Below are 17,326 nucleotides of genomic sequence, written 5' to 3'. Positions count from 1 at the left end.
TTTAATATAGTAATATATAGTAATTTAGTAATGTATAGCGAATTCATTCATAATTTTAATCTAACTCAGTGTTTCCCAAACGTTTTAAGTGTTGGCTCCCTTAAAAAAATCCCCCATAAAAACTAAATTATATATATAAAATATATATATATATATATTTATATATATATAATATATATATTTATATATATAAAATATATATATATATATTTATATATATATATATATTTTTGCGTGTGTGCATGCGTTTGTGTGTGTGTTTTTGTGTGTGTGTGCGTACGTACATATATAATATAAAACTTTGATGATAAATGTGATTTTGTGTACTTTGTATACAATGTATACATATTTTATGTTAATATTTGAAGTGAAAATTGCTGTAAAAGTACACACATACGTATAATTGTATATATTATGCCATAGACATATGATATATATATATATATATATATATACACATATAGATTGTATAATATATCACTTTAGTATAGTTAGTATATTTTGTATGCGTGTGTGTGTTGGTTATGATAACGTGTGATTGATAGCCGGGAATTTGTCGCATACTCTATGTGCTGTTGGGACTTGATAAGGCTGTTGTTGTTGTTGATGTTGTCATTTGTTGTTGTTGATTTTGTTGTTGTCAATTGTTATTGGTGTTGTTTTTGTTGTTGTTGATAATGTCATTTTTTATTGTCATTGCTCTTGTTTTTGTTGCTGTTGTTGTCATATAACATTAATATTGTTGTTTTTGTTATTGTTCTTATTAATGTTATTTTTAATGCCATTAATGTTGTTGCAGTTGTTATTGTTATTGATGTAATTTGTTACTGCTATTGTTGTTGTAGTTTTAATTTGTTGTTGTTGTTATTGTTAATGACGTATATTTTTAGTTGTTGTTATTGAATGCAGTTACCATTTTGTATTTGCTTTCATGTTTTTGACTATTACTGAGGTAGTAATTCTCAGTGATTTTTGTGTTTGATTCTTATTTTGTTGTTGTTGTTGTTGCTGTCAACAGACATGTTGTTGTTGTTGTTTTCAGCCATCGATTTGTAATAAGTTTTTGTTGTTGTTCTGTTGACCTGTTTTTTAGTTGTTGCCGTTGTTTATTTGATATTTTGTTTTTTTGTTTGTGATGTTGATGATGACGACGACGACGATGGTGATGGAAAATCTGGCTGCTTACAAAAATAAAAATGATAACATGGTAATATTGATGATAATAATAATTGTTGACGACGATGATAAAATTGGTGATGTGATAGCAATGCATTTGACGGTTATATATAAAATTGAGAAATTCGATTTTATATTTATTTCATTTTAATAAATACCATTGTCCTAATTATCATGAATTATTTTGAAATATAAAAAGACACAAAACTAAAAAAAAATACAATTAATATCTTTGATTTTCACTTCAGGATGGCTACAGCGATTGTTCTGCTTTGGAAAAAGTGAGTTGGATAAAAAAAATGCTGCATCACATTCATCACCATGACGTCACACATACGTCACGATGCAGTTTTTTTTTCGTTTATCACTCACTACATCATTCGTCAATGTCATCATCTTTACAGCCGGTCATCATCGTTATTTATAATGCTAGGGATAGTTTTGTTTTATTTTGCGCTGAAATTAATTGTCGTTTTGTTTTTGTTTTTTTTTGTTTTATTATTTTTTTATTATTATTTAGTTAGTTGGTTCACATTCTTCTTCTTTTTATTATTATTGTCGTTATTCTTGTTGACATTTTCAAAATTGTTGACCATTTTTTTAAAGTTAGTTTGTAGCTTTAACGACAGCCTTAACAGCTATTAAAACAACCACAGTAGTCACAATCATTATCTTCTTCCTCTTTTTCGTCGTCATTACTACCATCATCGTCGTCATCATCATTACCATCATCTTCGTCATCGTCGTCATCATCGTCTTCATGATTTGCAGATAACAAAGACTAAAAAGATATTCATTGGCGGACTTTCCCTGACTACAAGCGTTGATGACGTCAAAGCATACTTCTCCCAATATGGACAGGTTTGTTAGTTTGTTTCTTCTTTTCATAAACGTCATCTTCGTCATCATCATTTTTGGCTTCTTTTGGTCATCATTATCTTCGAGCTTTTTTTTTCAAACCACTCCGATATATACTTTCCAAACGATTCTGCATCATTAGTTCCATCTACTCAATTCATCACTTCATCGTTGCACATACGCATTGTTTTATATTTTTACCACTATCAATTATTCATAATTTATTTCAGTTTTGGCCCTCATCATCACTACCACAACATGTAATTAAACTATTTTCTTAATCATACAATCATTTTGTGGTCAGTAACTGCATCATTAAAAGTTTTCAAGACATTTTGAGCTTTTATATTTAATGAAAACAGATGTATATTTTGTGTGTTTATCGTCGTCATCGTCATCAACATCATCATCATAATCATCATAATCATCATCATCATGATCATCGTCATCATCATCTTCCTCATCGTCATCATCATCATCATCATCGTCATCATCATCTTCCTCATCGTCATCATCATCTTCCTCATCGTCATCATCATCTTCCTCATCGTCATCATCATCTTCCTCATCGTCATCATCATCTTCCTCATCGTCATCATCATCTTCCTCATCGTCATCATCATCATCACCAGCCTCATCGTCCTTACTTTCATAGTCATCATCAACATCGTCGTCATCATTTTATTTCATTGATCTGTGGTGTTTATGCAGCGATAGATGTTCCCATGTACAATGGCCCATCATTTTTCATCTTTTCATTCATCTTTCCATCTATTTTTTCATCCATTCATCCATCCATCTTTCCATTCATCTTTACATCAATTTTTCATTCATCCATCTTTTCATCTCTCCATCCATCTTTTTATATCTCAATCTCTCTCTCTAATCATCTATCTACAGCCTATCCTTTTTTCTACCCTGTCTCTTTATTATTTATTGACTCCATCTAATCCAATTTGTATGTGCATGTGTATGATCTATGAATAAATATATATGTAACAAAATACTGAAACGTCCTTTTTTTTAAATTTTTTTTTACTAATTTAAATTTAATTTGCTCGTTAAGAAAAAATTCCATTCATTCTATTTAATACTTTGAAAAAGCAGATTTATTTTGAAATAACGACGAAACTGTTGCATGTCTACTCGCCTATTTTGTCAAAAAAATCGTTGTTGAATCACTTCTGCAAAAATTATAACGCATTGATGGTCAGTTTTAGTTTTTAGGGGAACTTTTGGAAATCTACGCGAGTCTTCATGGTTTGTAAAACTTTTAAGCTTTGCAATAACTTAACTCGAGTCAAAAATCTTATAGTCTAATCTCTGATCAACGATGAAAAACTCTTTCTCCTTTCTCTCCCTCTCCTTTTTCTCTTTCTTTCTTTTTTTTCTATCTCTCTCTCTCTTTCCTATCTCTCTCTCTCTCTTTCTCTCTCTCTCTCTCTCTCTCTCTTTCTCTTTCTCTCTCTCTCTGTCTGTTTCCTGTTTCTATCTTATTTTTTAATGTTTGTTTGTGTATTTCTTTTCCTCTTTCTCTCTTTTTGCTTTGTATCTTCCTCCTCTTCAGTTTTCATTTTTATTTGCACATTTTAAAATTTTTAAAATTTGCAGATAACAAAGACTAAAAAAAAAGATTGTGCGTAATACCCCAAAGCAAATAAATATACAACCACCACATATGGTATATGTATGTATGTATAATATGGATAGATATAAGCGTGCAGACTACAGTTGGAGCAAAAGTTATGCATCTGCCAATGATATTTTGACGACGAAAATAACAAAAACCCGAAAATAATATAAAGAAATGTCTCAAGAAAGAATGGCCGTACCGATGCTGGCTGGCAGGCGAAATCATTCAGGAAATATTGGGAAAATATTGAAACGCAAATGAATCATATTCATTGCTTTCTACGTAATGTGATTATGTAACGTGATTACGAAGATGATGATTGTATGTGACATGATAACGGGCTATAAAGATGATTATAAAGATGATTATGAAGATGATTATAAAGATGATTATGAAGATGATTATGAAGATGATTATGAAGATGATTATGAAGATTATTATGAAGATGATTATGAAGATGATTATGAAGATGATTACGAAGATGATTGTAAAGATGATTTGGTTGATTATTACGGTGATAATATTTCAAAAATGATGTGGCCTACATCGTAAATTATACTAATTTCATAACTGAAATTATAATTTTTTTGGAAAACGAAAGATTGGAGACACTAAATTGTTCAACTCAAGAATTTATTTTCCATATTATTATATATGTTTCTATTTTTTATTTCTATTTGTTTTTATTTCTATTTATTTCTATATCATCTGAAAATATTAAGTTGTACATTTTTTCAATCGAGGTAATGTCACACCTCTGACGAGCCATGTTTATTCTTGCCGGAATCACCCCTAAACTGATAGAAGTCGCATGGGTTTGGTGATTAATATAGTTGACGAAAAATTTTTTTCTCGGATCACGTGATTTTTCTCTTTTATTTTTGGAATTTCGCTAAACAGCTTTGTTCTCCGCTCAAATCATCTCTCTTCATCCTTCCAGTTATTTCTTTTTCCAGACCATCCTTTATGTTGTTCTTTCAATGTTTACTTGTCGGCTGACTGGTGCTTCTTATGATTCGGTGACAATATTTCATGAATATTACATTGACGTATTTTTTTTATAACAGATCATATATTTTACAAAATTCAAACAGAACGTACTATGGAGCATAAAATTAACATAAAGTTAACATATCGTTATTATTCATAATTGATTAGGACCAGCCACATTAATCATAAACTGGACGTCTTATTGTCGCATTATTCATCACAGTCCTTGTCGTTTTTCTAATCATCATCATCATCGTAATCATCGTCATCAACGTCGTCATCATCACCATCGTCGTCGTCGTCATCATTAACATCGTCCTCCTCATTATCATCACAAACATGATTACGATTATCATCATCATCAAGATTATCATCATCACTGCCATCATTATCATAACCACCGAATTAATCATTACCATCACCAACACCGTTGTCGTCTTCACCATCACCATCATCATCTTCATCATCACCATTTTAGTGATAATAAACAGCTTTATCACCGGCATTATTATTTCGATTATATTGAAGATCTATATCTACTTTGACGTTATCGGCATAATTATCAGCGCTATTTTCCTTGTTCGTCGTCATCTTTTGCAGCACCACAACCCCTTCCACGTTATCATTTCAACCATATCATCATGTTGATCAATTCTCTTATTATTATTAGTAAGTCTTCATTCTCATTCTTATATTATTATTATTATTATTACAAACATCATTATAGTCGAAGCAGTTTCATCATCATATCATCATCATCATCATCATCATCATCATCATCATCATCATCGTCGTCATCGTTTTAATCACTACCACCACCATCATCATCGTCATCATCATCGTCGTCGTCGTCGTGATCATCATCATCATCATTATCACATAGACCAAGGATCATTATCATGAGCAATGTGCAAACGTCATCAATGTAAACATGGCCGCCAATGACAATAATAACCAGACATTTGAAATATGAATCGATAGTTACGAAACGATAGGAATGACGCAAACAGAGATGGGCGATAAAAAAATAATGATGAAGCGCTTCATATTTTTGCACGCTTGTCACGTCTCGTCAAAATTTTTTCATGAAAAAATTGGAAATTGTTAGCCGATGCGAAAGAAAAAAAATTGAAACTTTATTTTTCTTCATTTGTTTTTTTGCAATTTTTTGAGATTTATTCCTTCCTTATACGTCTGTTGAACATCAACACGAAATGACCCTTGCACAGATATACGTGTGTTTTTTCGGGATAAATTTGTTTTTGCTTTTTTATTTTTCTATATTTATTGTTTTATTTTTTAAAATTATCTGGTAATTTGATTACTTATTTGTTAATTTTACTGACATTCATTCAAATAACAAAGAAGGTACATATTATACGAACATATACAATCAAATAGAATCATTTAAAAAAAACGAGAAACGATGCAACAGAACTTGAGAACACTTACAGCCACAAACAGCCACAAACAACCGCACACAACCACACACAACTACACACAACCGCACACAACCACACACAACTACACACAACCACAGACAACTACATACAAACAAACACAACTATACCCCATGCTAAACAATCATGTGGCGCCTGTCATGTTTATAATTGAAATTCTCCACAAAATGCTATCTTGCTTTTAATGAAATGTTTAAAAAACGTGATGATAAATAATACTTTTAAAAAATTTCATGCCAAAATTTCAAAATTATTTTCATTTAATAGAAATATTATTATTATTATTTATTAAACAAATTATGATTAAAAAACAAAAATTAGTTTATTTAAACCAGGCGGCTTCAAACAAACAATCCCCAATAAAATTTTAACCATTGAGCAAATCACCTACAACTATGAAATCAAATACAATCAAAGCAAGTAAGAACAGCAGTTGCAGTTTAACATCGCACGCAGAAGAATTCGAAAAAAGTCACAACAACTGTAATAACACTGATAAGAATAAAAAAAATAATATAATAAATAATAATAATAATATGAAAATGAATAACAATAATAATTATAATATGAATAGCACTAATATTTCAGCGGATGCCTACTTGATCTAAGATACCGGATTTTTTCAGCTTTTGTGCTCATTTTGCAATTTTTTGACTTGTCTTATTATTTTTATTGTTATTATTACTATTATTATTTATTATTATTATTACTATTGTAACTTTTTATCGTTAATGTTGTTCTTTGCAGTATTTTAGCTTCCATTAATATTACTTATTATCAGTTGTAATTGCCTTTGTTATTTTGGTGTAATTATTGTTATCATAGTATTATTATCATTATCATTATTATTATTAATATTATTATTATTATTATTATTATTATTATTATGGTCTTCTTCGTGTTGCTGGGATGGTTTTGTTTATAGTGGGCTGGCGTCGTTACTTATTGATGATGCTTGATTGTCCGTTATGTACAGACCGCTGTTCTGTAAAGATAACACTGCAAAAAATAATAGCAGTAATAACAATAACGAGACGACAATAATAATGAGAAGAATAATAACGAGATGGCAGTAATAATGGGGAGAATAATAACGAGACGGCAATATTAATGGGAAAAAGTAATAACGAGATGGCAATGATAGTTGTTGTTGTTGTAGTAGTAGTAGTAGTAGTAGTAGTAGTAGTAGTAGTAGTAGTAGTAGTAGTAATGGTAGTGGTGGTAGAAATAATAATAATTATTATTATTATTAATTGTAGTTAATCGAAAAAACAAAAATTTCAATTAACGCTTGAGTATTAAAAAAACGATTCTGAAATGATGAATGTCATTTCAAAATTTGGTTAGTACATAGATTAGCTCAAAAGGCAGAAGCGTTGTGTTTTTTATATCCAGCATTGGCGCACAGCAATCAGGTTCAATGCCAGACTGAACTGTTTGTGAAAAAAATATAAATTTGCCTTTACATGTAAAAACATATAAAGCAGTTCAATTTTAAAACATGAAGTAATAAGTTCCTATTAATAATATGATCAATTGCAGTGACAAACCTGTTCAACATTTCATCAACAACACATTTTTTACTAATTTAATTTTTACATACTCGCGTCATTAGATCTAATTTGAATATCTTACTAAACTCGAATGGTTTCAGCGAGGTTCATATGGCAGCAAACAACATTGTCAACTGTTTAAAATTTTTTATTCAAAATTTAACCGTACAACATGGTTTTACTGTGCAGTAAAACATTTTCAAAATACTTTCAATTAAACAAAAATGTATATTTAAATTTGTAAAACAAAGAAAATAACTCTAAAAACTTTCAAAGCACATTCGCAATTGCCGCTGAATTCGCGAAAGATTTATATAATGAATCGTCAGGTAGAAGAATATTTGACAAATATTTTGCAACACCCATAAAAACATGCACCAAACGCATTGAGTGTACGTTTCATACACGCACGTAAGCATAATGAAAGCTTAACCCTGTGTCTTCAACATTGAAAAAAATTAAAATTTGAAGTAGGAAGAAGTGGGCGAGTGAAATGATGACGTTGATACTCCTGGTCACGTTATTCATGACGTCATTAAGTGAATATTTTTACATGATTTACAAGTTCTTGAAACAAAATAAACGTAATCTGTTTGATTCTCTTTAGTTTTATTTTTTAAATGTCAGCAATGTTTTCAATATTTCAATTGATCTTTTATCATTTTTTAATATTTTTTTGTATTCATTATGTTCAATTTATCCGTTAGTAGGTTCGGCTGTTTAATTTATTATGTAACACTCCGTTGTTTTTACATCCGTTCATGTTGTTTGTTGTGTTCGTTTTGCTTTTTTGCTTTGTTTGCACGTGTATGTATGCATGTCCGTGAGATGGAAGGAAGTACTGTGGAGTTGGTCGTGAAATTTTCCAACTTTAAAAGAGTTATAAAACCGAAAACAACATTTTGTAAATGATTCAAAACAAGTTTTTGCAATTATTATGCCATTGTAATTGATATCGTCACCAACATTTCCATCCTCCTCGTCACCATCACCATCATCACCATCGTCATCATCATCATCATCATCACATCATCGTCAAATCATCATCACCATGACGTCACTCTCACCACCATAATCATTGTACTGATGCTTCAAGGGAAGCAGTAAGTAATAAGAGAAGCAGGAAAACTAACGGTGACGTAGCAAGATGGCCGCGGCAACATACGTTGACATCATCATAAAATTGAAATAAAGACTCAGTGGATCACAAGATGGAAAGCGAACTTGTTACCGCACCAGCCACACATTAACGAGCGGAACAAATGATGATGGTGGTTGCGTTGTTGCGGTAGTAGAAGTAGTGATGGTTATGGTAGTGATAGCGGCGATAGTGGTGTCAGTGCGGTGCGGTTCATGCAAGCATTCAAATGTCTCAATTCAACTGCACAACATTTACTCGCCTGCTTTTAAATATATATGCGCCGACCATCACGTTCATTTGTTGTCTTATGCGAGATTAATGCAGTTGAGGTTTCTGCTCGAACACGGTCACTCTTTCTTTCGCACTGTACATTCCTGCAATTTCTGCTTCCTTCAATAACTTGTTCGTTCGTTCATTTTCATCAAAACATTTTTAATTTTTATCTGATAAATTTTTATCCAATCGTTGTAACTTTAACTAGTCTATTGAAACCCAACTTTATCCTTCACAAGCCGTTATTTTTTTTAGTCATTAGTTTACTCACTCGCATATATATTCACTAACTTATTTGCTCACTCACTCACTCGCTCGCTCGCTCACTCACTCACTCACTCACTCACTCACTCAGCAAGCCACCCAACGACTATCCTCAGGAATTTAAATTAATCCGTTAGGTCGAGTTCTAATGACGTCATCCTATTACGTCACGTATTGATGCTTAAAATAGAAAATAAATGAGCCTGCATACAGATGGATAGATGGATGGATGGATGGATGGATGAATGGATGGATGGACCCGCGAAAGAAAGTTATTGAAAGGAATTTGCAATTAATGTCTTATGAAAGCAAAGTGAAAATCCACCAGATTGAATGGGATAACAATGAAAAAAGTGATCGCAAGAACGCTGGTGGTCAGCTTCCTCACCAATCACTGTTTAAAAACATCATCCCATCCAACGTGAGATTTCAGACATGGAAGCTTTCAACCTAGCTACCTGTTGAGATGTTTTTCTTAACTAAACAAAATTTATATATCTGTTTATTATTACCTTTAATTAATGGTTATTTACTTTTTTTGTTATCTCTAGTTCCTTGCCATTATTGAAATATGAATCAATCACAACAAATGAATAAAGACGAAAAAGGAGAGATAATTATTATAAAAATGAGTTCTAAATTACAAAATTGAAACAAGAATTATGAATAAATATAATTGTAAAAATGAATATGAAGAATTATGGCAAGATGTGCAAATAATAATATTTATAACATTTTATAAAGTTGCATTACCAAGTTGAATTCGCTCGACTGCTTGTCTGATTGACTCTGTGATGCATTGAATGTAATGGCGCGCGTGCGACTAAGTGTAATCAATCAGGAACCATTCCACTATATAATGCCTCAATCATTTTTTTTTCACCCTGCACACACACACACACACACACACACACACACACACACACACACACACACACACACACACACACAGACACCAGGCAAACACTTGTTCACAAAACTATCATAATTTTTTATGTGATTATTCTCGCGAAATATTTTTCTATTGAAAAAAAAATCTTTTCATAAGCTGTACAATTTCGCTATCACGGAATTTAGGTACTAATAACGAGACCGTTTATGAAAAAAATAATTTCCATATTTTCTAAGCAATGATACAAATGATACAAAATTTATGATACAAATAATACAAAATTTATGATACAAATGATAGATCTATTTCCAAAAATAGTGTTCATTATTTAATTTTGTGGAAAAACTTCACTTATAACACATAATTGTATTGATTTAAAAGGGAATGTTGAAAATAAGTTGCCAACAGAGGTCAATCAAAATAGATAAATGACAAAATATTTGCCAGCATTTATCACTATCTATCACTATCTATTACATTTATTCATCCGCAATTACTACACGCAATTGAGATATTATATTATTTAAATTATTATTGTTAATAAGTAATAAAATAATATTTTGAATAGTTTTCTTCATTTGAATTTTGTTCAGCGTAGAGAATGAAATATGTTGTTGTTAAAGTAAATTAGTAGAATTTTCGAAAGTGCAACATTGAATGACTCTACGAAGGAACCAACAACTGAAATGTTGGAGGAGAGCTAGTTGTTCAGAAAATATCAAACAACAAACAAGAGAACGACAGGGGAGATGAACGCATAATTGAGTGGGCAAACAATCAAACAAATTAAAAACAGAAAACAAAAGCGACGAACAGAAAATGAATGACCGAACAATCACAAGAAGTGGATGAATGAACAGATGAGTGAATGATTGAGTGAAGACAGATATGAACATTGAAAAATGGCAGAAATAGGAACAACTGAATGAATGATTGATTAAATGGATGAATGAATGAACAATCGAACGAATGAAAGAACAAATGGAAAACGACTGAACGAACGAACGAAGAAATATATAATCGAATGAATGAACGAATGAGCAAATGAAAGAATGATCAAATTAATGAATGAGCACAGGCGAATGAATGAAAAAGTTACAAAGCATCAGCGGTTGCATCATTGGAGTGAAATGAAGCGTCCATCATCTTCACAGGCACGTGATCTGTTCTGGAAAGAAGAGAGCAGTCATGATGATGATGCTCTGTATGTGGACAGTGATGATGATAATGATGATGATGATGACGATGATGAGAGTGATGATGATGATGAAACAGTGACGACGACGACGACGATGATGATGATGATGAGACCGTGATGATGATGATGAGACAGTGATGAAGATGATGGTGTTGTTGAAAATGATGGTGATAATGAGGCTATCACTGGTGATAACGATGATGATTGAAACTGTAAAATGATATATAACCAATAAATATGACTTTGTTGATAATAACGGTGATGTTAATGATGATGGTGTGATGAAATTGAAAATAATGATGATAAATATAATTTGATATTAAATATGTTATGAAAAATTGATGTTATATCATGATGATGCTGATGATAACAACATTGATGGAACTATCAATGACAAGTTCGGAGCCAGATACTTCAAAAGTATAACATTTACAACAAAATTTTTATATTTAAAATGATGACAATTAATTCTTAATAATGACGAACGACCATGATGATGAAACGATGCTGATGACGACCACAATGATTCTGACGATGATTACGATAACGTTTAAAGCGACAATAATGTATTGATAGATGATGTTTTTTTGCAGTACATTTTATCTGCTGTTACACTATTACTATGTTGATCTTTTAAATTGTGTGTTTGTAGATTTGACTAACCAAAGGGTGGGCAAACTATGGTCCGCGAAGCTATTTTAGGCTGCCCCCCGCGAGGTCTTGTTCGCTCAAAAAAAGAAAAAGTCGTCATCCAGACATTATGTCTAAAAAAGTCTCAAATCTTGAAAAATTCTTCTCAGAGTCGAAAAAAATTGCTATTTAAGTAAATATGCGGCCTTTCAAAAGTAAAATATTTCTCAATGTTTTTTGTTTTTAGTCTGATTTTTTCATTATTTTTATATGTATAATTGTTTATTCTCTGAAAGCCTGCTTTTCAAGCGTTTAATTTCACAAGAATTATCATTAGATTTGGTCCAGTTTTACGAAACCTGTCCAGATTTTTGATCTCATCTCATGAACTGAGTTTAACGAAACTTAGCAGGATGAAAAAATTCGGAATGTTTTCCAGAATAAATTTGAATGAAAATTAATTTAAAGTTCTATTTTTGATTTGCAAATAATAGCATGTACATTATGAAATAAGAATACAAATTTAACTAAACAAACTAATTTCAATGTTAAAAGCAAAACTAACTTTACTATGTATCAACCGAGAAAACTAGCCTGGACAAACACAGCGATTTTTAAAGTATGTACCAAGTTTTTCAAATGTTAATAATGCTAATAGTGAGGCCACTACTAATAGAAAATAATAATTAATAATTTTTAATAAACAAAACCGAACGGACGAAAACACGACATCATTAGTGACGTCATTTGCTGGTCCTTGTTATTTGCATCACGTCATGCAAATCAGAGTCACGTGATGAAACTATTCATGTTCGCCGCGTCATCATGTGATGATGATGGTGATGATGAGGACTAATGATATGGTGAGGACATTAGTGGTGATGTAATAACGACGACAAAAATATTAGTGATTAAGACGGTACCAATTATAACGATAATGAATGATGATGACGATGATGATGACGACGACGATGATGATGACGATAATAACGATGATGATGATAACGATGATGATGATGATGATAATGATGATGATGACGATTGTGATGTCACTGATATTAACGATGATGCTGATGACGATATAGATAGCTGAAAATTAAACTTTTAACCGTGCATCGGCTTCTCCTTAAGTTTAATAACAGTTTTTTTACTGAAAGATATTGATAGCGGCGATGACGTTGTCACACTTCTGGCATTTGACGTCAAAAAGATAATAAAAATTATCAAGATCATGGAAAATTTATAATTGAATTTTTCTAACACCGATAATATGATGATATCATGGCGGCGATGATGAAGATGGTTAAGTACTTAGAATCAGATGAGTGATCAGATGATAAAAGAATGAATGAATGAATGAATGAATGAATGAATGAATGAATGAATGAATGAATGGATGGATGGATGGATGGATGGATGAATGGATGAATAGATGGATGAATGGATAGATGGATGAATAGATGAATGAATGAATGAATGAATGAACGAACGAACGAACGAACGTACGAACGAACGAACGAACGAACGTACGAACGAACAACGAACGAACAAACGAATGAATGAACGAACGAACGAATTAATGAATGAATGAATGTCGGTTGGTTAGTAATGATAACGATGACAAATACGATGATAGAAAATTGATGACGATGATGGCGATGACGATGACGTAATGATAGTGATGATGAATATGTTAATTCAAGTACCGGGTTGAATTTAATGATGACGAATGATGTGACAGATGATATTTTTTCTGCTGTTGTTGTTGATTATCATTGAGTTCAGTTTGAGTTCATGATTGGAAATATGAATGCAACGTTGTATAATTGATGTGGGGAGATAGCGTTTTTAATGATGAAGACGACGACGACGATGAAAACGATAAAAATGATTACAGTGAAGATGGTGGAATGGTTATATTTGAGTGATCTGACGATGATGAACCGTTTCTGATTATATGATTATGATGATAATGAGGATGATGATGATAATGAGGATGATGATGATATTGAGGATGATGATGAGGATTGTAATGAAAATGATGATGATGATAATGATGATGATGATGATGAGAGGATAATGAAGAAGAAGAAGATGATGATGATGATGATGAGGATGATGATGATTTCCAGGTAGCTACTGATATCGTTTGTGATGATGACGACGACGATGATGACGTTGATGACGATATAGCCAGTGTTGTGAGGTTACTCTTAAACGGTAACTAAACTAATAACTGAGTACTGAAATTAATGAAATTAATTACTCTGTTCTTAAAAAAAACTATTTACCCATTACAAATACTGTAAAAATGTAATAACTGTTGTAACTATCTGGATTACATTTTTGTAAAATATCACTGTTTTCAGTTTTAAGATCTTTGTTAATACTCTGTTATTAACCACTTCACTTAGCATCTTTCAGTCGTTTGAATCCATTGCGGCGTCACCCTTCACAACTTTTATAACAGTATATATAGCTGTGATGGTCATTATGTTGATATTAATTATCATGACGACGATGACGACGATGACGATGATGACGATGATGATGATGATGAATATGAATATGATTATGATGATGATGGTGGTGGTGGTAGTGATGAATATGATGATGATGAGGATGGTAATAAAGAAGAAGAAGATGATGATGATGATGGTAATGACTATGATGAATATGATCCATATGATGATGAATATAGTGATGATGATGAATATGATAATGATGACAATGATGATGGTGTGGTGATGATGAACATGATAATGATGATAATGACGATGATGAATATGATCGATATGATGATGATGATGGATGGGGTGGTGTGGTGATGATGATGATGATGACAGTGGTAGTGGTGATGACGATTGTAGGAAGGAAGAAAAAATAGAAAAACAGGCGTAAGATATAATTGATGTTATTGCCCTCTATAATATTGAAAACTGCGTGCACAAAGTTTCGATGATGATGAAGACGACGACGATGATGAAGATGACGATGATGATGATAATGACGATGATAACTATCATGATAATGAAATTTCACTTTCACTGGATTCACTTTCATTGTCAACGATAATAACGATTGCTGGAACTTATTTTAAAAACACGAACATGTATTATTTCGTCTCGTGATGTTGTAACAATTTTTCAGTTCATTCATTTTCAACTCTTTCATTTATTGGTTCGTTTGTTCATTCGTTCGTTTGTTGGTTCGTTCGTTCGTTTGTTAATTCACTCAATCATTCATTCATTCATTTACTCGCGCATACACACACACATTAAGTTTGTAAGGATACAAAAAATACCTCAACATATTTACACATACCTAAACACATGCATGCATGCATAGAAAAGCAAACCACACACTCACACACAAACACACACACACACACACAAACACACACACACACACACACACACATACACACACATACACACACACACACGCAGACATACATAGACACATAATTACGGAATACAAACATGTAACATGAATGATGATAATAACGATAAACTTTTTTTATCAGATTGAGGACGCCATGATGATGTTGGATAAAACAACTCAACGACACCGGGGTTAGTTTCTCTTGTTGTTGTTGTTTTAATGTTGTTGTTGTTGTTGTTGTTGTCGTTATTGTTGTTGTCGTTATTGTTGTTGTTATTGTTGTTGTTGTCGTCGTTATTGTTATTGTTGTTGTTGTCGTTATTGTTGTTGTTGTCGTCGTTATTGTTGTTGTTATTGTCGTTATTGTTGTTGTTGTCGTTATTGTTGTTGTTGTTTTGATATTGTCGTTATTGGTTTGACGTAATTATTATTACTATTGTTGTTGTTTTTTTTGTTATTGTTGCTGTCTTGATAAGGTTGTTGTTATTTTAATATTGTTGTTGTTGTTTTGATATTGTTGTTGTTTTGTTGTAATTGTTTTGTTGTTATTGTTGTTGTCGATGTTTTTGTTTTGATGTTCAGATATTGGTTTGCTTTTATTTTTGCATACGTTTTTTATGGGTGATGTTGTTATTTTGATGACGTCATTGTTTGGTGTTGTTGTTTTGGTGCTGTCGAAGTTATTTTATCTCCAGTTGTGTGTTCATTGGAATGTTGTTTCTTTTTGTTCATGTTTTTGTTCTTCTGACATTAATGCTGGTTGATGTTATTTTTGTTTTTTTTTCATGTTGATAATATTCCTGATTTGTTGGTCTAGTTTTTTCTTGGAGATTAATTCATGTCGTATTGCGCTGTCCATGTGTTTGTTGCCAAAATATCACATCAATGTACCCACAAATTGTTTGTTGTTTAGTTTGAAATTTGTTAAATTCTTTTTCCATTTTGATATACAATTTCAAGTGCTTGCAAAATTGGATTGGAGATTTTTGTTCTTCTTGAGCACAAAAATTTTAAAATATTTTTTGTTGTTTAACGAATTTTAAAGAAATTTAAAAAAATTGTGCTGTTTTTTGTTTTCACGTTGACATTTACTTAAAATAACCATATATTTATTTTTTTTTACATAAATACACAAATATATGTCGGTTTATTAGATTGAATTGAGATTTCCTGTAAATGTTACTTGATAAAAATTGGCTGACAGTTGTGGTGAGTGGATGGATGGATGAATGTGGGGTGATGATGTAATGTGAGTAAAATAGTAAAACTTTGATGTTGATTTTGTTGAAAAAATCGCCGATCATATAGTCTGTTTATTCTTTTGTTTATTTATTCTTTTGTTTATTTAGTTTTTTAATTGTTTTCTGTTATTTTGTTGTATAGATAATTGAACAAATAAATGCTAGTAGGTTTTTATGTTGATGAATTTGCAATAAAACCATCGCTTTGTAATTTTTTATGTATTCAAAATTTGTCCATATGCTATTTAAATAGCATCACAAATTTATTTGACGTTCAGTGCTGTTCGTCTTGTTGTTTTTCTCTTGACTAAGTTTATAATACTTTAGTATTGTTGTTGAAGCTTACATCGGGGTGTGTTGGTGTATTGTTGCTTGTGTTTGTTGGTGTGTTGTTGTTTTAGGTGTGTTGTTGGTTTGGGTGTGTTGGTGTGCTGTTTTTTATGTACTGGTAAGTTGATGTATTGTTGGTTTAGGCGTTTGGGTGTTGTTCTGTTGATTTGTTGTTACATTGTTTTAAAACTCTTTCGTCATCATTGGTAATGACAGAGCTATGTTGTTGTTTTTGTTGTTGTTGTTGTTAAAGTTGTATCAAAAACGATGTTGTTGTTTCTTTCAAATTGATTTTTGTTAACA

General features: G+C 31.6%; 1 protein-coding gene across 1 annotated transcript in view; it reads left to right on the top strand.

The window, feature by feature from the left end:
• HELRODRAFT_77746 (hypothetical protein) overlaps positions 1-17,326 on the top strand; it is a gene marked incomplete at both ends in the record, with an annotated part of 71,407 nt that overhangs the window by 21,974 nt on the left and 32,107 nt on the right. Inside the window, 2 exons of the mRNA XM_009018221.1 lie at positions 1,948-2,037; positions 15,595-15,643. Of these exons, the coding sequence (XP_009016469.1) occupies positions 1,948-2,037; positions 15,595-15,643 (139 nt within the window). The remainder of the gene's footprint in view (positions 1-1,947; positions 2,038-15,594; positions 15,644-17,326) is intronic.

This window comes from Helobdella robusta (assembly GCF_000326865.2).
Source record: "Helobdella robusta unplaced genomic scaffold HELROscaffold_21, whole genome shotgun sequence".
NCBI lineage: Eukaryota > Metazoa > Annelida > Clitellata > Rhynchobdellida > Glossiphoniidae > Helobdella > Helobdella robusta.
Note: the sequence above shows the minus strand (reverse complement) of the source record. Positions and strands in the feature narration are given on the sequence as shown.